General features: G+C 39.7%; 2 protein-coding genes across 2 annotated transcripts in view; one reads left to right on the plus strand and one right to left on the minus strand.

The window, feature by feature from the left end:
* vps41 (VPS41 subunit of HOPS complex) overlaps positions 1–17,919 on the plus strand; it is a 56,890-nt gene extending 38,971 nt beyond the window's left edge. The window contains exons 16-29 of the mRNA XM_036558881.1: positions 36–117; positions 1,920–2,012; positions 2,129–2,256; positions 4,389–4,533; positions 7,135–7,176; positions 7,292–7,342; positions 9,849–9,986; positions 10,109–10,163; positions 11,573–11,713; positions 13,399–13,535; positions 14,596–14,695; positions 16,282–16,326; positions 16,533–16,612; positions 17,642–17,919. Of these exons, the coding sequence (XP_036414774.1) occupies positions 36–117; positions 1,920–2,012; positions 2,129–2,256; positions 4,389–4,533; positions 7,135–7,176; positions 7,292–7,342; positions 9,849–9,986; positions 10,109–10,163; positions 11,573–11,713; positions 13,399–13,535; positions 14,596–14,695; positions 16,282–16,326; positions 16,533–16,612; positions 17,642–17,722 (1,318 nt within the window). The 3' untranslated portion in view covers positions 17,723–17,919. The remainder of the gene's footprint in view (positions 1–35; positions 118–1,919; positions 2,013–2,128; positions 2,257–4,388; positions 4,534–7,134; positions 7,177–7,291; positions 7,343–9,848; positions 9,987–10,108; positions 10,164–11,572; positions 11,714–13,398; positions 13,536–14,595; positions 14,696–16,281; positions 16,327–16,532; positions 16,613–17,641) is intronic.
* A 5,663-nt stretch (positions 17,920–23,582) lies between these two features.
* cdv3 (carnitine deficiency-associated gene expressed in ventricle 3) overlaps positions 23,583–26,795 on the minus strand; it is an 11,710-nt gene continuing 8,497 nt past the window's right edge. Inside the window, exon 5 of the mRNA XM_036558883.1 lies at positions 23,583–25,112. Within this exon, the coding sequence (XP_036414776.1) occupies positions 24,986–25,112 (127 nt within the window). The 3' untranslated portion in view covers positions 23,583–24,985. The remainder of the gene's footprint in view (positions 25,113–26,795) is intronic.

The following is a 26,795-nucleotide window of genomic DNA, read 5'->3' on the forward strand; positions in this document are numbered from 1 at the left end:
AAGGGAGCTGCAATGTCTCTCTGTCCCGTTTACAGAAAGTGTCAGAAGGTGCTGGGGAAGAATATGGATCTGTGGGAGAACGAGGTGTACCGATTCAAAACTATTGGACAGTTGAAGGCAAGTCGACGAGCACTCTTGTTCAGACGCTGTGTTTACATGTAAAGATTTTTGCCAGTCCGATTGAACACAATCCGATTATAGATAATGCGCAGAGAACCACTTAGTGTAGATGTTACCATGACAACCAGCATCATGTGAGTCCAGTCAGAGTGAGATGAGCAGCAGTGAGCAGCGCTTGTGTTTTTAATCACTTTAAAATGATGTCAGACTCAGGAAAACGTCCTTCACACGTCCTTATTAAAGAAGGCCGAGAGGAAGACGTCGTGTTCTGAGACACATAAGCTGGACGTCCGTCCCACCGCCGTCTTTTAAAGATCAGAGCATAAACTTCGTCTCCTCTGCAGACCAGTTTCTGCTCCGCCATGTTGAACGGTATAAACTTTCACTATGACGCGACGAACATGATCAGAATGGACTTAAGCTTTCCGATAGGGAATGTAATCAGATACAGGCGTTTACACGGATATTATTCTTCTATTTAACGGATTATTTACAGGATTACCCACCTCGATCTATCGGATAGAAACTGTATTCCGAATGGCCTCAGTCAGACTAGTCTATTCCGACTGAGGTGTTTACATGGACGTATTCTATTCCGATTGAGCTATTAGTCGGATTATTAATGGATTATTAGGCTGCATGTAAACGTGAACATAAATTATACAGGAAGTGTTCATAGGAAGCGTTACTGTTCTTTTCTTAAAAAAGTATTTTTCATATGACATTGAGTGCGTATACATGCACTTAATAATCCAATCATAATCGGATTTCTGTAGTTTATGCGCATTATTAAAGTGGTCATGTAAACACCACACACCGATCTAGGAATCCGATTAAGAAATCCGATAAAGAGTCAGAGTAATTAGATTTCGCAGTGCATGTAAACTTTTGCTCTGATTCCTATCGGATTTCTGAGTCTGTACATGCGCGAGAACAGATGGTGGACGTCAGGAGACACAGCAAAACACTTTTGGAGCAGAGCTGAAACCAAACACGAAATAAAGGAGTTAAATATTCTTCATCTTCTAGATGATGGATGTTCATATTTTCAGGTAAAGCGGCGCAATGTTTAAAAAAAAAAAGTGAAGTTATGAAGTTTTGAGTTTTACATTACGTTTACGTTCTTCTGTGAGTTTACTGGCTGGTTGCAAAGCAGAAATCTGATTACTGTCTGACTCATGTAGACCTGGAGTTTTCACATTATCTGATTACTCAAGTGCATGTAAACATGTTGATCGGATTACTGACAAAATCTGATTTTTTTGCAGTTATTGGATTATTAAGTGCATGTAAACACACTCACTGTTATTCTTATGCTAAAAGCAAGGTTGTGTGCATTTTATGTATTTGTTGGTGTCCTGCGGTCAGAATCCAAAAATGACCAAAAATGACACTAATTAGCACCACGTTATTAGGGATGTTTTCACTGACTCTAATAAAACCACAGGTTGTCAGTATTGGCCAGTGTTTGTTTGCCAATGTCAGTCAGACTCTAGCTTTCAGATGATGCTTAAAAAATGGAATTACAAGATTTTTATATGATTTTTAGAATCTAGTCCCTCAAATTTCAGCTGATCATGCATTTGATGCTCATTCCATAAAACTGGCTGCTTTTTTCGTGTCGCTGTGATGCCTAAAAAGAAGTTGACCCTTTTATAACACCTGAGGGCATCCAGACCCTGGGGGATTCTGAGACTGACCTGCCTGTAGTTCACTAGTCCAATAAAGAGAGCTTAAAGCTATGCACCCTCACTTTGTACTGTTCATCTAAAATCCCCAGTCTTTCTCTTTTCCTCCAGGCCATCAGTCAGTACTTACCCAGAGGAGACCTGCGTCTCAGACCTGCCATTTACGAGATGATCCTGCACGAATTCCTCAAGACTGATTATGAGGTGACAAAGAACATTTTCATTATTTTAATAATCTACAGAGATGAAAAGAGAAGTGTGTCATAGCAAAGGCCAGAGTGAAGTTCTAATCCAGAAGCATTTCTTCTTGCCTCCTGCAGGGTTTTGCCACGCTGATCCGTGAGTGGCCAGGAGAGCTGTACAACAACATGACTATAGTTCAGACAGTGACAGACCATCTAAAGAAGGACCCCACCAACAGCATCCTGCTCACCACTCTGGCTGAACTGTGAGTAGCAGAAAAGATGACTCTGGTTATCTGTAGTGTTTGCTCATTAGCTCATCTAGAGAGGCCTTTATTACTCATCTGAAACAAAAACCTAATGATTTCTCTCAGTTTTGTTTGAATAATAAGATTGTTACGTCCCCACTAAAGGGCTGTAGTCTAGGGCAATACGCAGAGACGTTAACAGAGCGACTAGATACACCGATCAGGCATAACATTATGACCACCTCCTTGTTTATATGCTCATTGTCCATTTTATCAGCTCCACTTACTATATAGGTGCACTTTGTAGTTCTACAGTTACAGACTGTAGTCCATCTGTTTCTCTGATACTTTGTTAGCCCCCTTTTACCCTGTTCTTCAGTGGTCAGGACCCCCATGGACCCTCACAGAGCAGGTACTATTTGGGTGGTGGATCATTCTCAGCACTGCAGTAACACTGACGTGGTGGTGGTGTGTTAGTGTGTGTTGCACTGGTCTGAGTGGATCAGACACAGCAGTGCTGCTGGAGTTTTTAAACACCTCAGTGTCACTGCTGGACTGAGAATAGTCCACCAACCAAAAATATCCAGCCAACAGCGTCCTGTGGGCAGCGTCCTGTGGGCACTGATGAAGGACTAGAGGATGACCAACACAAACTGCAGCAGCAGATGAGCTATCGTCTCTGACTTTACATCTACAAGGTGGACCGACAAGGTAGGAGTGTCTAATAGAGTGGACAGTGAGTGGACACAGTGTTTAAAAACTCCAGCAGCACTGCTGTGTCTGATCCACTCGTACCAGCACAACACACACTAACACACCACCACGTCAGTGTTACTGCAGTGCTGAGAATGATCCACCACCCAAATAGTACCTGCTCTGTGAGGGTCCATGGGGGTCCTGACCACTGAAGAACAGGGTAAAAGGGGGCTAACAAAGTATCAGAGAAACAGATGGACTACAGTCTGTAACTGTAGAACTACAAAGTGCACCTATATAGTAAGTGGAGCTGATAAAATGGACAATGAGCATAGAAACAAGGAGGTGGTCATAATGTTATGCCTGATCGGTGTAGATTGATGTAGATTTGGAGGAATGGTAGGAGTACTAGTGTGTTGAGTGACTGGCAGGAGAGGAGGGATATGGCAAAAAAAAAAACATTTTATTTAAGACAGTGACTACACACAATGACATAGGATTTACAAGTACAAACAGACATAAACAAGCGGTACAACACGCCAGTATTGGGGCTGAGCTAATCTTACCTCAGAAAGAGAACATGTACGGTGCCAAAGAAATGAACAGAATAAAAGAAAAACTACCCTGAGCTGTATTGTTTTTGAAGTCTGACCTAACTACCAACAAAGGGAGCTAAACTAACTACACTAGGATATCTTCCCCAAAATACAGGGGACAGCACCCGTCCTCTAACCCAGTGAGCCCAGACAGCAGAGTTTACCTACGTGGTGGAATGTAGGTGCGCACAATCTCACCTGTTCTCAATTCAAGGGGATAAGCATGAGATAAACGAGAGGAAAAGGGAAAGAGAGAGCACTAGCAGACAACAGATGCTGGCAAACGAGTGATTGACAGTTCACTCCACCTATAGAGAGACAGAGAGGGAGAGAGAGCACGCAGGCCTGCTGACACAGAACAAAGAAGGTGTAAAATATATTTATCTAAATGCTGCTAAAGTTGTGCTACTGAATTTTTAGCCTTTTAGTACAAGTGCTACCATCTTAAACCTGTCAACCTACATTAATTTTAGCCAAAGTCTTTTTTCTTTTTTTGCTTCTCTTGCCTGCAGTTAATCAAATGTCTGTTTATCAGCCTCTCTGCATACTTAAATATTATAATTAGTCAGAATGCATATCCTTAATTTACACAGCCTTTTTCATTTAGCCCCAAGCTTTGCAAAGTTTTCAGGGTATCACTCCTATTTGGGTGTCACTGCTGTACTAAGAGTGGTCCACCATTAAAATAATATCTGGTCATGTGGTGGTCCTGTGGTGGTCCCTTTCCATTGATGGACCGGGTATAGTGGGGCTGATAAATTGTGCAGCCTACAGTCAGTACCTGTAAACTGTATATAAATCATGCAGTATATGGTAGAACTGGCAACTCCATATATGTTTGCGATGTTCCTGTTTTAGATACACGTATGACCAGCGCTATGACCGAGCGCTGGAGATCTACCTGAGGCTCAGACACAAAGACGTGTACCAGCTCATCCACAAACACAACCTGTTCTCCGCCATCGAGGATAAGATCGTCCTCCTCATGGACTTTGATAAGGAGGTGACACATCACAAATATGTTCCTCAGATGTTCCTTATCTCATTTCCAGGACCTAATTTAAGAACTTCATACGGTACTGTGAAAAAAGTGGTGTTTTTCTACTTTTGCATATTTGCCATGCTTACTTGTTTATGAGACAAAGATAATCTGGATAAACACAAAATATCATTTTTAAATGATTGTTTTATTGAAGGAAAAAAGCACCACATGGCCCTGTTTGAAAAGGTAATTGTCCTTGTTACTTTACCAACCAGTTAACCAAATTAGGTGGTAACTACAGTCACTTAACCCAGACACACCCAGGCTTGATTTCTGCCAGCCTTGTTGAATCTAAACATCAATAAAATAGAACCTTTCCAGCAATGAGAAGTAGACCAAAAGGTCTCAACAAGCAGCACACTTTACCATGATCAAAGGAAATTCCAGAAGAGATGAGAAAGTTTTTGAAATATATCTGTCTGGAAAGGATTACAAAGCCATTTATCAGGCTTTGGAACTCCACTGAACCACAGTGAGAGCCAATATTTCCAAATGGAGAAATCTTGGAACTGTGGTGCATCTTCCCAGAAGTGTCCAGCCTACAAAAATTCCTCCAAGAGCACAGCAATGACTCATCTGGGAAGTCATTAAAGAACCCAGAAGAACATTTGAAAAAAACTGCAGGCTTCTCTTGCCTCAGATAAGGTCAGCATTCATGATTCCATCATTATAAATACCCGTGAAAGAGTTCCTTGATGACCCCCAAGCATTTTTGGAAAAATGTTCTGTGCACAGATGAGTCAAAAGTGGAACTTTTTGGAGGACAGGCGTCCCGTTACATTGGACATGAAGCTAACACAGCACTGCACAAAAAGAACTTCATACCAACAGTCCAGTAGTCCAACATGGTGGTGGTAGTATGATGGTGTAGAGAGATGGCTCAGAATCTAGACGACTTGCCTAGAATGTCCAGTCATCATTCTGTGATCTGAAACTAAAGCACAGTTGGGTAAAGCAGCAAGATAATTATCCAAAGCATACAAGCAAGTCCACCACTGAATGGCTTAAAAGAACTGCAGTGGCTGAAAAGGCTGCAAAGAAGAGCTGACCAAAATTCCTCCTGACTGACCACCAGTATAGGAAGCATTTGGTGCAGTTGTTGCTGGGTCATTCTACAGAAACGTCCACTTTTCTATCTGTCCATAGGAGTCACTGGTGTTACCGATCCTCATTGGTGTTACACATAATAAAGTAAACACCAGAGACATTTTTAATGAACAATGCGTTTTACAGAATGGCTGCTACAGAGCATCAAACCACATGTTGTCAATCAAGGAATATCCACTAAAATATGGAATTTAATCCATTTGTATTCTATTTATTCATAGTTACTTAAGAATAAAGTCGGTCACACCAGTGACTTCAGCTAAAAGCTTCATATGAAATCATGAGCTAAAGGATAAAATCTCTGGTAACTGAAAGACACAGTGGACTCACCATGTGCTTTTCTTCATAGATCCTCAGAAAACAGGTAAAAGGAAGTCGAGTGATGTCATCAGTGTGACTTTTATTTGAAAATAAGAGATTTTTGTTATGCGGTAACACCAGTGACACGACTCCTGGGGACAACAACTTTTATTATATATTTTATAATATTTATTTGGCATTTGTTTTCTTTATGTCATTTAATTTATATATCCCATAGTCACGTATATATTATTGTAGTTAAAAATAGCAGAACATCATGTTTTTCACCTCTAAATATTACACATGACTCTGAGGACGAGCTCTTCTGTGGTGCTTGGAATTCTGTATAATTGATTTAAAAACCAATATTGCTAAATTGAGGCTCAGGAAGGTGTAATTGTTAAAATAACTTATTGTTTTATTTGAAAATATGAATAAATTGTAACCCTAACATGTTTTTCAAGTATATCTGTAACCGCTAGGGACACAAAAATGGACGTTTCAATAGAATGACCCTTCTGTTAAAGGTGTCACAGCCAGTTATGACCTTTTATGGAGGGTAATTACTTTTTCACGTGGGTGGCGTAAGTGTTGCAAAACCTTTTCCTTCAGTAAATGAAACGACCGTTAATAAACCTGTTTTGCTTCCTCATGTTCGTGTCTTATTACGTTTTGTATGAGTATCTGAAGCCATTTAGTGTGACAAATATGCAAAAACAAAAAAAAGACGTCAGGAGGGGGTCCAATACTTTTTCACGGCAATGTAAAACGAGCAGATTTTTATCATAAGCTATCTGTAACATGCACAAATGGAAACTATACATGCTTGAAAGATCCAGTGATGCTGCTAATGATCACATAGTCCTACTCTTTAACTGAGATACTTCCGGCGAGTTCCAGTTAAGGCGCATTTAAAAATAAATCTTTTTTATCAAGCACTGCCTAGAAGTACGAATGTTAAAGCAAGATGCTTTAGTCTAGGCTTATTTGATGGGCTTAGTTAAGGAGCTTGATACCAGGATCTGACGTTCATCGTCAACAAGGTTATAGATTCCTTTTGTTGATGTTGTGTTTTGGATGGCGCAGGCAGAAAGCTTTGATTAATCGTGGCATAGGAATGAAAGATGTGTCTGCCTCTTTCTCTCTCCTTTCCAGAAAGCAGTTGACATGCTGCTGGATAATGAAGATAAAATATCGGTGAGCTCACCCCGTCGCCCTCTGTCTTCTGATTAAAAACACACTAACACTGTTTACTGATTTATCACTCCTTTTCTGTCTCTTTCCTTCTCTTTCTTGTGCTTTTCTCTGTCAGACCGACAGGGTGGTGGAAGAGCTGAAAGGCAGGCCTGAGCTGTTGCATGTGGTAAGCTGAAATGAACCCTCTGGTTATATAATCAGGGATTGTTTTATTTAACGGTCTTATAATTCACAGCTATTTGATAGCAGCACAAGTGAGCAAGTGAAAAGGATAAGTCAAAAAAAAAAATGCCAGTTTTGGGATCCCAAGGGAGCATAAAAATACACTGTACTGAGTTTCTGTTTCATTTTTCTGGTCTTAAAATAAAATCACTCTCGGTGCTTTTTTCAGAAACCTCTAATGAGCCGATGATACAAATATGTATTTGACAAATGACTAAGCAGCCAGCTGTATCAGTAGGAGTTTACCTTACCATGTTCCCCTTAGTTTTGACTTCGTACTGGGCTAAAACTGACACTGAAGCACCCAGTAATGAGTCAGTAATATTGCATTAATTTGTCCTTTGCTGTGTTATAACATGAAATTTTAACAGATTAAAGCTGCACTATGTGGTTTTTTTTTATTATTATTATAAGAAGTAGCATTTGTGTGTGCTGCTGCAAGTCGCCCTGTAAAGCCTGAAATCATTGTTTAAGTCAGGCATTGGGTCGGGAGTTTTTCAGGCCACATCATCACATACAGGCTCAAAAACAAGGTCCGGCTCAATGTTTAGGTCTCAAATACCACAGTACAGAGCCCTGCTGGTGACATCCTGTATAAATAAAAATAATGCTCGGCCGCACCACACGGCCGGATTCACGAAGGCTTTCTTAAGAAAAAACGAACACTAAGAAGGTCATAAGTGTTCTTAAATGCAATTCTTAAAAAAAAAACAAAAACGTAAGAAGTTCTCGAATATACTTCTAAGATAATGTTAATTATTTTCTTAAGATTTTCTTAATTAAATCTTCATTGTTTTCTTTTATACAACAGTCCGGCCACGCAAACTGACTGGCGTTCTAACCGTGCTCTTATTTCGCCATAACATCACGGGTTTTTCACAAACACTGCATCACTCCGCTGAGACGCAGTTGCTAAGCAACGACTTTAACCGCTGTAGGAGACGCTCAACGTTCTTACTTCTTACTTTGCCACAAACAGAAAATGGTTACTTTTAAGATCACATTTGACTCTGAAGATCAGACTACACGTTTGGCGAATGGTGTTGGGTTCATTTCTGGCTGATTCCAGGTTGTTCAGCTGTTCTTCTGTCACAGCTGCCGACTGAAAAGCTGCTCAGTGGTGATGACGGATTGGGAATTTAGTGTAAGGAGCTGGAGAACGAACTGCCGGCTGTGCAGCGAGTGGGCGGAGCTCGTTGCTCTGACATAGCAACAAGCTGCTCGTTAAGGAACTATAATTTGGTGAAGGAACTGCGAATATTAAAACATATTAAACGCCGCGTTCACGGCCCAGTTTATTAATTTATTACTTTATTTATTTAACTGTTGTATAAAAGCAACAGAACACTTGAGGAGTGTGTTATCACCAATATTTCGCATTAACACTCCCTCTCGAGTTCTTTTGCTTAAATATAGGCTACTTTGCATTTTACCATGTACGATAAACAATGCGAGATACATTTTGAATATAAATCTTAAGAAGTTGTTTAAAGAATAATAATTTCTCGTAACTTTTTTCTTAAGAATGAAGATACGAAAAAACACATCTCAGAAGATTTTCTTTCTTAAGACACTTTCATGAATCCGGCCCCAGATCTTAATGCGTGGCCACGATTTAGTAAGGTTTGGAAAAGAGATCATGCCTTATTAAGCTGTGGTCAAGGCTTAATTATCTCACTCGCACACCTTACTAAGTCATGGCTATGCATTAGAATCTCGTCCCCATGCCTTGCTAAGTCGTGGCCACGACTTAATTTTCTTGTTCCCAACTCTTACTAAGTCATGGCCATGCGTTATTTTTATATGGGATGTCATCAGCGGGTCTCCATAAAGAAGATATAAACACAGTACTCGATAATTTACTCACATCCTTGCAAGATGTGTCCTTCACCAAGTTTTGACTGAGTTCCATTCATTCGCTCGGAGACGGGGTCCAGAACAGCTGACGTCACTAAACGTGAATACATGTGAATTCAGAACCATTGGCCAACTGTGTTTTGCACACAGAGGAATTAGACCTCCACATTTAACCCATCCGTGCTGTGAAACACCCACAAACGCACAGTAGTGAACACACACACTAGGGGCAGTGAGCACACCTGCCCAGAGTGGTGGGCAGCCCTATCCACGGCGCCCGGGACAGTGAGCACACCTGCTCAGAGTGGTGGGCAGCCCTATCCACGGTGCCTGGGGGTTAGATGCCTTGCTCAAGGGCACTTCAGCCATGTCCTGTCAGCTCAGGGGATCGAACTGGCGACCTTCCGGTCACAAGGCTGGTTCCCTAACCTCCAGCCCACCAGAGGTCTCCAAAGCTAAGCTGGTATAGCATGCTGATTGTCCATCCAGTAACGTCACAAATTCAGATTCGCATCGAATGTGACGTTTCATTTGATTCATAATCCATATAGTCATCATACTTAAAAGGGCGCTCGCTGCTCTTTTTCCTCCAGTACCTGCACAAGCTGTTCAAGCGAGACCACCACAAAGGCCAGAAGTACCACGAGAGGCAGATCAGTTTGTACGCAGAGTATGACAGGCCCAACCTGCTGCCCTTCCTGAGAGACAGCACCCACTGCCCACTGGAGAAGGTACAGCCGCAGTGCATTATTCTTTCTTTCTAACCAGGAGATCATTGATCACTATCTATCTAAATGTGCTGTTCACAAGTGAACTATGTTTTCCTTGAACAAAGATCGCTCTTCTCTTTTAGGCCCTGGAGATCTGCCAGCAGAGACACTTCGTGGAAGAAACGGTCTTCTTACTCAGTGAGTGCTAGACTTTATAAATTTACTGGAACGGCACTTCATAAATAATGCTAAATGAGCTGACCCAGCTAATATAGTAAAGTTCAGTCTTGTGCAAAAGTTACGTCAAATTGTTTTGATTTTCTAAGTGAAGATAAGTAAACATTCTCATTTAAATATGCCATTTTTCAGCAAATATTAAGGCACAGTTTCTGTTTATGTGCTGAGTTTAACATATTAGGTGAAAAAAAACAAAAAATTAGTGTGCCATAACTTTTTCACAAGACACATTTTATGTTTTATTATTTTTCCAATATGATGATGTATTTCCATTATGTTTCAAATATGCTCATTTGTTTAGGGCAGGGGTCAGTAACATGCGGCTCCCGAGCCACATGCGTCTCTTTTACTGCCCTGTTGTGGCTCCACAGCAGAATCAGATTTGTAGGTAAAAATAAAATAATTACAGTAAAATAAAGCTCTGCTGATCATTTTAACACAATTTTAACAATAAATGGTCTTAAACTCTGGAGTTAATGTAGAACTGCTAATTCACCCTTTAACCCTGAAGATCAGCGCAGACTGAAAAGGCAAATAGAGAGATTTAAGACGAGCATCGATAATTTGGAGACAAATGGACTTAGTTTGCATTTCTAATCTCTCCAGCTGGTTTCCTGATACGTTTAATCTGCAACAAGAAACTGACAAACATTAAAAAATCACAAAAAGTCAGTTTCTTGTTCGAATTTTCCCGTTCCACCTTAAATGGTGCAGCAGTTACATTCTGGCGCCTCAGACACCATTTAAGATGGAACGGGAAAATTCGAACAAGAAGCTGGCGAATGAGAAGCTGAGAAGCCTCATGAATAAGTTTAACATTGACATTTTACAAGAAACTATTCTACGTTTTGAGGAAAAGTTTCCTGCCGGAGATGTGAGAAAAGCGGCTAAAGTTGAGCTAAAGCTTAAAGCAGAGCAATGTCAGCATTTTCGTTCATATTATATTTTTTAGCCTATACTAGTACATTAGCACATACTGAGACATATTTACAGCCAAGATGGTAAAATGTTACATAAATAACGTGGATGTAAACTGTCGTGGCTCCCAAAGTGCTCTGATGACAAAATTCCTCTTCTTCCGGGTTGCTGACCCCTGGTTTAGGGTGAGCAGCGTGGATGTATTACTGTGGCTAAATCCCATTCGAAGCAGTTTATAGATTGTAATATGGGTTTTGTGAATGTTTTTATCGCATTGACTGAAGTTTTGATCGCTGGTCATAGTGAATGTGTCCTTTTTCCTTGTTTATTGAATGTTTTACTTATTGTTTTATGTTGTTGTCGTAAGCTTGTATTTGCTGTTTCACCATAAAGCACTTTTTAATGTATGTAAAGTGTTAAGAAAATATAATACTCTTTTACTCCCCCTGTAGGTCGGATGGGGAACTGCAGGCGGGCGCTGCAGATGATAATGGAGGAGCTGGGAGACGTGGACAAGGCCATAGAGTTTGCCAAAGAGCAGGATGATGCTGAACTGTGGGAGGACCTCATCTCTTACTCTATAGATAAACCACGTACGTCTAATCTCTGCCCGCTGCGCTGCTGTTTGTCATTTTGAAAGCGCACGCTCGGCTGCGCTGTTCTCTGAAACACGGCCAGATACGTTGGAAAGATGCTGTGGTGCTGGTAAAGAAATGTGGTTAAATGAAATGAATCAGCATGTGGGTCAGACACACGAAAGCTCTGTGGATGCTACGTATTTTGTTTATTTTCTAAGTGAAAATAAGTGAACACGTCCCAGACAGAGAACACGCTTAAATGTGGCATTTGTCTGCAAATTTTAGTGCACGATTTTTATTCATTTGCTGAGTTAAACTCATTGGGAAAAAAATAAAACAAAATATAAAATATGCCTTAACTAATACACATACCTGATTTTGTTTCATTATTTATGTATCATAAATTCAGCGGTCCCACTTTATATTAAGTGTCTCTAATAACTATGTAGTTACACATGAATAACATATGCAACAACACTGTAACTACTGATGATTTAGTCCATGTTGTAGATCGATTACAGAAGTGCAGCCTATGTAATTACACGTGTATCAACTTCAGTTTTGCCTCATGTAATTACACAAGTGTATCTTTTACACAGGGACTTTCCTGTAGTACAGTGTTAAAGTTACACTGTAAAATAAGTGGACAGTTCCTGTGTAGTTGTTATGTAGGTACTGTGTAATAAAGGAGTGGTAATATCGATGTTGCTTTGGGGGAAATGCAACACATTTAATTAATATCATAAAGTTACATGTTGAGATAAGGGGTCGTCTGCTGTTCTGTCACATTACAGACTGGTTTAAAGTTGAAACTGGTTCCAGTGTCACAGCACTAACAACATAAACACTAGTTAAATGTTAGGAAAGCTGGAAGATACAGTGTAATAATGTCTTGAGGTAAGTTATTACATACTTCGTTTTATTGCTGGAAGACTTCTGAAAAATAAACTGCTGTTCCAGTCTAATTACAAATGTAATTACATTTTTCTTATTACCCTTGTGTAATTACTTGAGAGGGAATAGGCTGTTACAACTATTAAGATACACTTGTGTAATTACATGAGGCAAAACTGAAGTTGATACACGTATAATTACATATGGTGTGCTTCTGTAATCCATCTGTAACAGTTACTAAATCATTAGTAGTTACATTGTTGTTGCATATGTTGTTCCCATGTATCTACACAGTTATTAGAGACACAATATAAAGTGGGACCAATTCAGCAAATAAACAGTAATTGTGCTCTTGTGTAGAATGGGATGTATTCACTTATTTTCACTTAGAAAATCAACAACGTGTAATTTGACGACCCAAAGTGCAGCCACATAAGCATTTTGCGTCCCATTTTAACCATGTCTAGGTTCCATTTTCTCCTATTTTAACAACAGGGCAAATTTATATTATTTTGGTTCATTCATGGTCATTTATATTTATATATCATTGCTATAAACAAAGGCATACAGTGTCAGGCCATCTCTGTGGTCATTTCCACAACTTTAGCTTTCACTTTAGCCAAATCAGTGAGGTGCTTCACTTCTACAAACCGAAAACAAGTTTTAAAATTCACTCATTTGTTGTCTTATTCGAAAAAGTAAACAAATGCTATGATGAGCGCAAACAGCGTTTTTATTCAAGAAAAAAAAAGAAATGCTTGCTCTTGGGTTTAACTGTCCTCATACATTTGCTGCTCCCTCTCCAGCCTTCATCACAGGGCTGCTGAATAACATAGGAACCCATGTGGACCCCATTCTCCTAATCCACCGCATTAAAGAAGGCATGGAGATCCCTAATCTCAGAGACTCGCTCGTCAAAATCCTACAGGACTACAACCTACAGGTACAGCTGCATGGTGAACTGAACATCTTAAAGGGGAACTCCATCAGTTTTTCAAGATTGCTGCATATTTAAATGTTTAACAGAGTCATTCAGAGTAGTTTGGTGTGAAATGTTCTATTATAGAGAAACTAATTCAGAGTTGTTATGGTGGTAATGGGAACCAGGCGTCTTCTCCCTGGCCCACACCGTAGGATAATCGTGCCGATTTTGAGGCTTATTTGCTCCTCCTGACAGTCACTATAGGTCTCTAGATATTAAACTATGAGCTTAGAGATTCTCCTGTAGGTGTGGGGCATCTATACTCCAATGTTTACTCCTCCGACCTGCACCCTGTGCAGTCAGGGCTGCCCTAATTGTGAATAGTAAATATTAAACATGTTCAGTATTTACAACTCAGTATCCTGTAGTTTGGGGTGGATGTTTAAAATGTTTAATAACTCTAAAAGCTCCCTCGCAGAAAGCTACTAAATGAAATGAGTATGAATACATTATATATCGTAAAACAATGGTTTTTAGATGATTTTGGACTAAAACAGTTTAAGTTCTTTTAAATAACTTTTATTCATTCATTAATTATCATCACATATAAGAACTCAGAAGACAAGTGTTGGTTCACTGGTCATTTTGGCCAGTAAATGAAATGGTTATATTTGCATGGAAGACTTCACTTCTTCCTCCGTTTTCCCATCACTACGACTGTAAAGAGTCTGTAGGATTATTTAGAACCGAACATTTCTCCTCAAACCAGAATGACTGTTGAATTGCACAGGCATTTTGAATTATTTGCAGATTTCCCTTTTAAACATGTGGAACCAGTAAGAAAGTCTGTTAACATGATTTATGTTCCGTTTTCAGTGATGCTGATTGGATGCCTTACTTCCTTACTTAATACTTTTTGGGTTAATTAATTAATGGAGAAGATTATGTGTGTCCACTCCATGATTCCACACTTTGTTTTTGTGGTATTTTACCTTTTTTGAATGATGTGCACTTTGACATCCCTACATCCAAGCAGACAGCATAACAGTGAAGATCTCGTTCTCGATGGATTTCACTCTAGATCTTGTTGCGTGAGGGCTGTAAGAAGATCCTGGTGGCCGATTCGCTCTCCCTGCTGCATAAGATGCACAGGACACAGATGAGAGGTGTTCGGGTAGACGGTAAAGCACAGTTTGAATCCTTTTGACTAAATCCTGAATTTTTAATATACAACAAAATAGGGCGTTTTTATATCGAAATCGAAATTTATTATAATCTTATAGTCTGTTATCAACAGCAATGATACATTGCAAGTTTTAAATAAAGGAAATTTAACCTAATAACATGGAGCTTGTGAACTGCTTTTAGATTAATTTGGCTAATCAGAAGCAACCAAACATCCACGTGCTGTGATTTCACAACCACAATTAACTGGCAGGCTGTTTAAGCAATAGAACACTCGAGGAGTGTGTTATCACGAAATACATCACGGCTGTGATTTGGTCGCCGTAGATCATCTCAGCCGTGATGTTATTGGCGATAACACACTCCTCGAGTGTTCTACTGCTTTAATACAATAGTTAAATAAATAAAGTAATAAATTAATAAACTGGGCCGTGAACGCGGCGTTTAATATGTTTTAATGTTCGCAGTTCCTTCACCAAATTATAGTTCCTTAACGAGCAGCTTGTTGGTACATCAGAGTAACGAGCTCCGCTCACTCGCTGCACAGCTGGCAGTTCGTTCTCCAGCTCCTTACACTGAATTCCCAAACTGTCATCACCACTGAGCAGCTTTTCAGTCAGCAGCTGTGACAGAAGAACAGCTGAACAACCTGGAATCAGCCAGAAATGAACCCAACACCATTCGCCAAGCGTGTAGTCTGATCTTCAGAGTCTGACCAAATCGGACTGTGCCATAAAACTGACCCAATATCAGGTTTAGCTCAGTTTTGTCAGTTTTTGCCAGATCAGTATTAATGTTTTGTTCCAGCCAGTCTGTAAAGCATCTTACAGCCCATTTAGTTTGGCGAATGGTGTTGGGTTAATTTCTGGCTGATTCCAGGTTGTTCAGCTGTTCTTCTGTCTCAGCTGCCGACTGAAAAGCTGCTCAGTGGTGATGACAGTTTGGGAATTTAGTGTCGTCTCATCTTCAGAGTCTGACCAAATCGGCTGTCGGTCAGATGTGATCTTAAAAGTGTCCGTTTTCTGTTTGTGGCAAAGTAAGAAGTAAAAACGATCAAATGGCTTGAGCGTCTCCTACAGCTGTCAAAGTCGTTGCTTAGCAACGGCGTCTCAGCGGAGTGATAGTGTTTGTGAAAAAACGTGGTAAAATAACAGCACAGTTAGAACGCCTCTCAACCAATCAGCTTGCATGGCGGAACTAACTGTTGTATAATGTGATATATAACTTAGATATTGTTTTAAGCCTTCAAGCCTCAAGCCAGAAAAAGTTCTTCTTGCACTGTAAAATTGCTCATCAGATCAACCTGAAAAAATTACTTTATGTAGTAACAAGTAAATTAACTAGTTTCATTTAACATAAATAAATACTTAAAATGAATGATTCTTTCAATAAATGTCATTTTTTGAGTTTAATAAAACCATAGAAAACAGTCGCAGTTAAAATCATAATTGCAATATCGTTCAGAAAAATCGCAATCAGATATTTTTCCAAAATCATTCAGCCCTCAGCAAAATTGTTGTTTATGTAGTTACAACTGAAACAAACACACTGATAATATCCTTTCTCTCTTTTTTTTATACAGAGGAGAACATCTGTGAAGCATGTCATGTAACAATATTGCCGTCAGGTACACTTTCTTTTGATGACATTATGGTGAACGTGACATACTGACACACTGTGGTCACTGTTTGGCTGTGACCGATAAAAAAATGTCACTATCGTCTGCATAATTTTACCATAGAGCTTTTGAAGTCCCTTTGAACGTACGGCAGAATGTAGAAGGAGAGCTTGTGCTGATCCTGATGATGTGTGTGTGTGTGTCCTGTGTTTTAGACACAGCCCAGCCCTTCAGCGTGGTGGTCTTCCACTGCAGGCACATGTTCCATAAAGAGTGTCTGCCCTCCCCAGGAGCTGTAAGACTTCCTTTTCTTTTCTTCTTTCTCTTAAAAGATTCACTAGTTCTGTGTCAAACTGAAGCCGACTAAAGACTGAGATCACAGCAGTTTTATAAGCTCACTGCTCGTCTCGCTGTACAAGATGATGTCAGTAAAATCACTGGCTAAGTTGTGCATGCAGCTGAAGCGAGTTGTGCATCCTCCCATGCCGTTTTCTATTGTTGGCTTTTCAGATGTGTCATAGCAGCAGCAAATTTCAGAACTTTGTCACGGGTGGGCATGTCCTGATATGTCATGTCCTGAAAATTATCACAGTAATTATCCAACCCTTTTATAATGTTTTAAGATGCACTAAAGCTTCCATATCATGGAAATTTTTACTTGCTTTTTCTGAAATAGAGGAGTTTGATACAACAAAAGTTTCAAAACATGCGTCCATATATGGAAATTAAGCATAATGAAAATTTTAATTCCTTGTTTTTGTAATGTCAGAAAAAAAACACGATTCACATTTATCCACATATCCAGCCTTCAACAGTTATTTCAGCTCTGCTGCTTTTTGCATGAGGCACATTGGCCAATCAGAATGGAACTCATTTACAGTCTTAAAGGCACAGTAATAAAATTAACTTGTTTAATTGCAAGGGATAAAGAGAGACTGGAAAACGTTCATATAAAATTGAATTATGACTGTTTTGGTGCATAAAACAAGTACCATATTATACATATAGAGTGCTGCTTAAAAGTTTGTGATTTTCTACATAAATGTGACACAGAAAATGATCAGATCTTCATTTAGGTCATAAAAATATATGAAGAAATACAAGACACCTGATCCAGTTGACTGAACCTCCTGACCCTGATTATCACCTATACCAAACTGACACAGGTTTAGAGGAACTGTTTTTGGATACAACTAAATTGGGGAGAAAATTGGAGCGTATGCAAATCATGACACTTGTTTCAGCTAAAATCTAGAACCCAAGCCAGAGGTAATGTACACAAAACCATGCAGTTTAAAATGCTATCTTGTCCTTTTTCTGGTAGATCCCAGGTGGGCAGTACTGCAACATCTGCAGTGCTAAGCGGAGAGGCCCCGGCAGTGGCATTCTGGACATGAAGAAATAACATCATTGACCCAGTGACCCCTCTGATTCTGCTGTGAGCTACACCTGCTGTGCACTTGGCTTTCCCATATTACTAATTGCCTAATTACTGTTTAAAAAAAAGTCTCAACATAAAAATGAACTTTATTATTACTGTATTAATTGTATTTATGCATTGTTTGTGCTTTCTCATTTAATAAATCATTTTTGCAGCGCTTATGAATTCTTCCATTTGTCATCGATGCTGTTTGTGGACATGTACTGATTCGTTCAGTGAACTAGTGTGTTGATTCAAGAACAAGTAGTAGTGCAGGAACCCTAACAGAACCTGTATGTACACCGATCGGGCATAACATTATGACCTTGTTTCTACGCTCATTGTCCATTTTATCAGCTCCACTTACTATATAGGTGCACTTTGTAGTTCTACAGTTACAGACTGTAGTCCATCTGTTTCTCTGATACTTTGTTAGCCCCCTTTTACCCTGTTCTTCAGTGGTCAGGACCCCCATGGACCCTCACAGAGCAGGTACTATTTGGGTGGTGGATCATTCTCAGCACTGCAGTAACACTGACGTGGTGGTGGTGTGTTAGTGTGTGTTGCGCTGGAGTTTTTAAACACTGTGTCCACTCACTGTCCACTCTATTAGACACTCCTACCTTGTCTGTCCACCTTGTAGATGTAAAGTCAGAGACGATAGCTCATCTGCTGCTGCACAGTTTGTGTCGGTCATCCTCTAGTCCTTCATCAGTGGTCACAGGACGCTGCCCACAGGACGCTGTTAGCTGGATATTTTTGGTTGGTGGACTATTCTCAGTCCAGCAGTGACACTGAGGTGTTTAAAAACTCCAGCAGCACTGCTGTGTCTGATCCACTCAGACCAGCACAACACACACTAACACACCACCACCACGTCAGTGTTACTGCAGTGCTGAGAATGATCCACCACCCAAATAGTACCTTCTCTGTGAGGGTCCATGGGGGTCCTGACCACTGAAGATCAGAGTAAAAGGGGGCTAACAAAGTATCAGAGAAACAGATGGACTACAGTCTGTAACTGTAGAACTACAAAGTGCACCTATATAGTAAGTGGAGCTGATAAAATCTAAAATGTCTTTGTGGTTAATCTTGCCCTGAAAATATGAGAGGAAAAATCCAACACCTGACAGGAACTCAGTCTTAAAAAAGCAAGTTTTAAACAAAATCACGTCATAATTATAGGCACCCTTAAAAATTCTTCCGAACGAAATGTATTTGAAATTTTTCCAATTATGTTTTACTTTTAAGTTCATCCGAGTGTTCAGAAACTAAGGGGACTTACTGTTTCACTGGGCTATAAATATGAGGCGACACAAAGACCAAATACCCCTCATCATTTATCAACAAGAGGACAGTGAATATGCAGATGTACTCAGACAGAAGTGTGTTCACCTTCAGAAATCAGGAAATGGCTATAAAAACATGCCTGTTAAGGCACAAATTAAGACATTAAAAACAACCAGAGCTGCAGCGAATCTGCATGAAAGTGACACAAGTGCCTCCACAGACAGTGAGGGTGATGACATAGGATGATGGGTAAAGAGACAATAATTTCGGGACCCCCTTAAAATAAGTCTACCTTTATAAAGGGTTTATGTATGGTTTCAAAATAATTTGTTAATGATTATTAGTTAGGTCATAAACACTTGATTAATCATTAATAAGCAGTTTTAACACTAATAAAAAGGGCAAGAGTGAGCTGTTATATCTGATAAATATGAAAATCTGCAGTTTGACAGTATAAATGAATGTGGGTTCTTTATTAGGCCCATTTTTGTGTTGTAAATGCTTTTTAATGATTTTAAGGTCTTTAAGACCCCATTAATTACCATTAATAAACTCCCATTGAACCATTCATGAACCATTTATAAGGGTAGTCTTATTTGAAAGTGGTACTAAAATTTCTCAAAGGCTCAAAGTTGGAGATTTCCAGAGGACGGTAGCATTCTAGGGTCACTGAGGCCCAGTCCCATTTCTTTTTACCCTACCCCTTGTTTTCGAGTGTCACCCTAACCTCTTGGAACTGAGTTACAAGGGGTAGTGGTTGAAATCTTCCCTACGAAATGGGACCCTCAAATAAAAAAAAAAAAACGGGCTACTAGTGCTGCTCTGTAGGCGACCCTGCCAGTCTGCAGTGACAGCAGAGGAGGGTAAAGTTCAGCTCCTCACTGCTGGGCTTTAGTTACATTTAAGGAATCATATAATCTTCAAAGAGGGGGCAATTATTTATTATCACCACCCCTAATTCTTCAGTGATATGAAGCTGAAGTCAGATATTCACCAGCTTCTTGTCTAAATTTTCCTGTTCCACCTTAAATGGAGCAGCAGTTACATTCTGGCGCTTCAGGCGTCAGAACTGCTGGACTATTTAAGGTGGAACAGGAAAGTTAGCTAGCTAGCTACTGAGACATCAGCATACTGTTAGCGATTTTTTTTATGCTTGTTATGAAGAAAACGACCAAAATACACTGAAACTACATTAAACTAAGATAAAACAGTGGTTATTGTAATTTTTTAACAGAAAATTCTCACGTTTGTGGGTTTTTTTGGTCTCTTGTTCAGCCATCTTGCTGGTTTTTCTTTTTTCCTCATAACTCTCTGTTTGGAGTCTCTGAAAAACCTCCGTTTGGAGGGTCATGTAGCCCCAACACTTCACCCCACCCCTCTATCTCAACTAAAATCAGGACACCCTACTACCCTATCAGGACACGGGCTAAGTAGTAGCGGTGAGGGGTGAAATGGGATTGAGCCCAAGTCTTCAAAATGACCATTAGATACCACCTCCATACCAACACATTTTGTTTTTTGTTTCGTTGTATTACTGCAAATGTAAACGCCTGGTGTTTACTAGACGCTACTGGACCTTTCACAGGACGAGGTTCTGTGGTCAGATGAAACAAACAGAACTTTACAAACACACCAGCAGTGGATTTGGAATAAAAAGAATGGCTATAAAGAAAAGATCCCCACTGTTTCGTTTGGTGGAGGATCTGTGTTTTAGGGCTGTTTCCTCCAAAGGCCCTGGTGAACCTTGTTAGGATACATGGCATCTTGGATTTTTTAATAAAAAATCTGGATGCCTCTATCAGAAGCTAAAACTGGATCATAAATGGACCTTCCAGCTGGACAGTATCAAAAAATGTCCACACAAGACCTCAGAGTCAAGCTTTTTCCATGGCCATGCCAGCCCCCCGAAAACCTGTGGGGTGAAATAAAGAGAAAAGTCCAAACTCTACATTCAGGAATCGAGCCTCAAGTGAGAAAAGGTGGATATTCTGGCCTTCCTGGACAAAAAAATCTCGCCTGAACTTTAATTTATAAAAAAGTAATCAGTGGTGGACAGCAAGTTCGTTACTGTACTTAAGTAGTTTTTTCGTGTATCTGTACTTTACTGAAGTTTTTCCATTTTGGGCAACTTTTCACTTTCACTCCACTACATTTCAAAGTCAAGTATCTCACTTTTTACTACATTATGAGAAATCTGTCGTTCCTTTTGGCTCATGTGTGTATAAAAACGTCAAAATGTCACTGTAAGTAATGTATCAACAGAACATCTGCAAGATATTTACTTCAGTGTATTCAGATGCTTCACTGCTGCTACTTCACTGATGTTGATGTGTTACTGATAATCTGTTAAGAGTTCATTAATCATCTATAAAGGACCACTCCAAATAAAGTGTTACCCTATTTTTAATACCGATAACAGCTGGGAGGCACAAGATGACCCTTCCTATTTAGAGTTACCCTCTAGCAACGCAACGTCAAATGAGGAGCCTGTGAATATTCAGGAAGTTATTCTGATCTTCTTTATATGAACAGTATGCAATTCACTATGTTAAGCCCAGACCACACAGCACTAACAGTATAATCCTGCAGTTTAAAGGGGAGTTCCACCATTTTCCAAAATTTCTACATAATTCGGTCATTGAGAAGTCATTCAGAGCAGTCCGATCCGATTCCTTACAGAGAGTCTGACGTCTTTACAGTGGTGGTGATAGGAACCAGGGGTCGCCTTGACTACAACACAAATATACACAATTTATTTACCATCCAAAATGAGCAGTGAACTACAGGTGTTTCCTTTGGGGGGTATTTTGTCTGACAGCAGCCTGAACGTCTCTCTCCACCATGAATGGGTTTTAAATATAGTTGTATGCAAAGGTTTGGGCACCCCTGGTGCATGTTTTGTGGAAATAGAGAACAAGAGAACACACTTCTGCACATTCTAATGCACAATTACTGCTTTTGCTGAATTTAACACACACACACACACACACACACACACACACACTTTCTATGCTGCTTATCCTTCTGGGTCGCAGGGGGCAGCTGGAGCCTATCCCAGCCCTGATTGTGTGGAAGACAGAATTTAACATATTGGGAAAAAATTATTCCAAAAATGTGGCCTGCGCAAAAGTTAAAGCATATTTTGTATTTTGCTTTGATGTTTATGTATGTTTCCCCCCCCCCAATATGTCAAAATGAGCAAATATATAATAATTGATCACTGGAATTGAAAAAAAAATATTTGTTTCCTGTAGAGGATGTTTACTTTTCAACAAAACATGATCTGACTGGGGGTATTCAAACTCAGGCATGACGTTTCTAGGCAACATACCACAACATCAAACTGTCTCAGGCATCAGCCGACACATTTATAGGCATTTTGTGTAATAACTTTTCAGAGACATTAAAGGCTGATCCTCCACCAGGGAATCAGACCCATTCTGGCTACGTTCACATTACAATCCTCGTTGCTCAAATCGGATTTTTTCCTCAAATCCGATCTCTCTGACAGAATTGTTCACACTCATTTGGGTGATTAAAATCTGTCATTAATGTGACGAACTGGCGTCCTGAAATGACCCTCATGAGCTCATCCTACTCAGTAACGTCACGTGAACGAATCACGATCATCATCAGCACAAACTAACGAGCAGAACGAGCTTCGCTGAGAAGATAATCAACTCTGATCAGCTCTCAGCTTCATTATTAGAGCGAGACGAAGGAGAAAAAGGTGAGATGAGCTGCTTTTCCACCGTTTACAGGCTTTAACTTCTGTTCGGCGCTGCTGCCATGGTAACGCTGAATGATGGCGACGCGCAGTGGGAGAAAAAAGCACATGAAGGTCCCATGGCCACAAATCGGACACGTATCCGATCTAGGACCACATATGAAAGTGGCTTAGGTCGGATTTGAAAAGATCAGATTTGTCTTACCTGATTTTTTACTATTATTGTCTTATTTTCATGATTTTATTATTGTTTGTTTATTTGTTATTATTCATATTCTAATTATGATTATTTTATTACTTTAGTCATTTTAATTTTGTTTTTGATCTGATCTTTTATTTTGATTTAATTTTATTAACTTTTACATTTTAGCTATGTTTTGTTTTATACTTTCTACTGTATTTTTATTATTAATGTTGCATTTTTTATACTTACCTGCTTTGAGTCATTTTTTATTAAATTTACTTTTATTATTTGACATGTTCTTACACATTATCAACCCTTTTTCCCGTATCAACTCGGCAACAACATAAATGAGGGTCACCCTCAACGTTCTCCGACGTTTAATAAAGGCTGATTGATTGATCGACTGACTGTGTTTTCACACAGCTCTGAAAACATCAGATCTGAGTCACATTAGAACAAAAAATCCGATTTGTGCCACTTCAGCCTGGTAATGTGAACGTAGCCTCTGACTAAGTTTCTCTAAAATGGTGCATTTCACATCCAAATCACTCAGACTGGCTTTTATTTTTCATCTGAACAGTTTCTGAGGGGTAAATAATGAAATTTAATATGAATTCCACATCAAAGATTCAGCTAAAAGACGCTTAATTAGAAGGTTAAGCTTTAATAATCGTTTGCCAATCATCAAATCAAATAAAAAGTAAACTGGAAAGAGATAAAGCAGGAAAAAGGGGGTTGAAAAAAAAAAAATGAAGGACATTAGGGGGAGACAGTGACGGTCAGTTAATCAAAGTAGGGCAGTTCTTCTGAACATAGAGTAAGCTTAGCGCTAAGTAAGAATTTCCACTGCCAGTGTATTGAAAGTCTAATCAAAAATACTACGCTTACTCAGTGTTCAGAAAAAAAATATATATATATATATTTTAAACTACAGCTCAGCACTACAATCTGGTACAAGAATGCAGGGAGGTGGTTTTTACTCTTCAAAGTGGTGAGATTCAGGCAAGCAGCAGCCTACCACACAGTCAACAAGAGTCTCTCCAGAGGATGATAGATTTTTCTCTCACTCTCATATATTTATATATTTCCATCACATTTTTCTATGCTTTTTTTTTTTACAGTAAGGCCACTTTAAATAGTATGTCGATACAAAGACCATAAGCCTTTTTTCCCTTGTCGACAGATCTTAAAGAGTCCCGCAGGCAGGGGAGGAAAACGAAATGAAAAGGGGGGAGAAAAAAAGAATCTTCAAGTTTTGGATAAAAAGTTAAGCGCTCCTCTTCGGTTCGGGATGGTGTTCGACTCAGTCGACATGGTAACCACAGATATGCAACTGAGGTAGTCTACACCTCTCACTCGAGCCCAAACCGAAAGCTCCCAGCTCGTTCGCGTCACGAAGAAAAACAACCTAATGTTCGGGAGTTCTGTTGATTTCGCAAAGAAAAAAAAAGAAAGGTGTGTGTTTCAAACAGCAGTTCTTTAAATCGATCACACCCGAAATCATCAAGGTCCATCCTCGGGGTGGCCTTTCTCGAGGTTTAGCTGATGTCCTGTGGTGTAGCTAACCAACCAACCGCTGCTCCGAGTAAATCCACCGTCACAAAATGAGTCTTTTTTCCCCCCTGTTGTTACAGCGTCGTTCGTTTGGGTGTCCTCCGTCGTATAAAGCAGAATTTGAAGAAGTCGCTCAGTCCCCATTGCCACAGCCCTTTAGAACGCATTCGGTAAGAGAGGACCTTGGCCAGCCAAGTGTGTGTGACATTTCATGGCATCCGTCGAGATTTATGTGGCGCGTCTGTGTGTGTTTGTGTCGGTGTGTGAGAGAGAAGACGATCATTTAGTACAGCTTGTTTCCGCGTTCGACCGTGTGTGGGAGAGAGCGAGAGAAATGACTATTCAGTTTAGATACCGTGTTTGAGTTTTGTATTGCAGGCGTCTCCAGCATGGTCAGGACTGCATCAGCACAGCGGCAGGTCATCATCTTTCCCTGCAGTTCGGACTGCACCGTTGGTGGTGGGCTGAGGAGGGGTGAGAAGGTGGTGACGTTCTACTTATCCCCCAGAACGGCAAACTGGTTATCCAACTGTAGCTGCTGCATGGAGGCTGGGCCGTCTCCCTCTCTGGGACGGCTCTTGTGCTTGACCACTTCAAAGGTCTTCTCAATTTCTCTGTCCCTGAAGCAAAAAAAAAGACTGGGTGAATTAAAATACGCCTGATGCATAACGGTCAGTCGTCCTAAAATCAGCTCCATAACATTATGACCACCTCCTTGTTTCTACGCTCATTGTCCATTTTATCAGCTACACTTACTATATAGGTGCACTTTGTAGTTCTATAAGGGTTCTTATCATTAAAAGGTTCCTCAGATTGATGGAGAATGTACTGTAGATGGTTCTATATAGCACCCAAAAGGGTTCTTCTACTGTTATGATCTAAAGCCTGTAACAATAGAAGAACCCTTTTTAGTGCTATATAGAACATTTTTCCAAACGTTTCTATATAGAACCATATACAACACACTCTCCATAAATCTGTTTTAAAAAGGATTTTTCTTCAAGGGTTCTTTAGTAAAGAAAATGGTTCTAGATAGAACCCTGAATGCTCAAAGAACCCTCTGCATGATTAAGGGTTATTTGCATCATTAAAGGGTTCTTCAGATCTACGGAGAATGTGCTGTAGACAGTTCTATACAGCAAAAGTGGTGTTCTACTGTTACAATGTCAAGCCGGTAACAATAGAAGAACACTTTTTGGTGCTATATAGAACCACATAAAACACACTCTCCATCAATCTGATGTAAAAGAAAGGTTTTTCAAGGGTTCTTTAGTAAAGAAAATGGTTCTAGATAGAATCCTTTGCTTGATTAAGGGTTATTTGCGTCATTAAAGGGTTCTTCAGATTGATATAGAATGTGCTGTAGATGGTTCTATAAAGCACCCAAAAGGGTTTTTCTACTGTTATGATGTCAAGCCTGTAACAACAGAAGAATGCTTTTTGGTGCTATATAGAACCCTTTTCCGAAAAGGCTCTATATAGAACCACATAAAACACACTCTCCATCAATCTGATGTAACAAAAACAAACAAAAAAAAAAAACAAACAAACAAAAAAAAAGGTTCTTCAAGGGTTCATTAATAAAGAAAATGGTTCTACATAGAACCACAAACACTCAAAGAACCCTTTCAATGATTAAAGGGTTCTTTGCATCTTTGTTGAGTGTTTATGGTTCTACACAGAACCATTTTCTTTACTAAAGAACCATCTGTTTTAAATGTGAATATTTTAAACCAATATTTCATGTATTTATTGAACTCCAGAAGGGCAGAATGTTTAGGCAACGCTGGGTTACTGTATCTGTACATCTGTATTTTATTCGTTTTACTGCATTTGTAATCTTACACAAATGTTCCATTTCTCTGTAAAGGTAATCCAGCTGGATTTTGACCCAATTCCTACAGTTTATGTATCCGCATCAGCATCAGCTCACAATTCCTGTATTTATGGTTTACAACAGACTCTGTTTAATTGACACACTTCACTTAAAATCATCTACAAAGGTCATCTATAATCCTATTTTCGTGTTTTTTCCCCCCCAATGATATCTGAATCAGCATTCACATTAGTCCTTATGACTAAAATAGGGGGCTGAGGTCCAGCAGTTTGCTGATGAGTTGAATCAGGTGTTTGTTGAGGGGAAAAAAAAACACTAAATTGCACTAAACATTGAGCTCCAGCCCTCCAGGACCACTGCTCTCCACACTGACCCTAGATCAGCTCTCTAAATCTGAGAAGCTTAAGAAATATGACACTGTGCCTAAGGCACAAGGCTGGTCTCGTAGTACAGTTATTAATCCAGA

Source organism: Colossoma macropomum, unplaced genomic scaffold, assembly GCF_904425465.1.
Source record: "Colossoma macropomum unplaced genomic scaffold, Colossoma_macropomum, whole genome shotgun sequence".
Classification (NCBI taxonomy): Eukaryota; Metazoa; Chordata; class Actinopteri; order Characiformes; family Serrasalmidae; genus Colossoma; species Colossoma macropomum.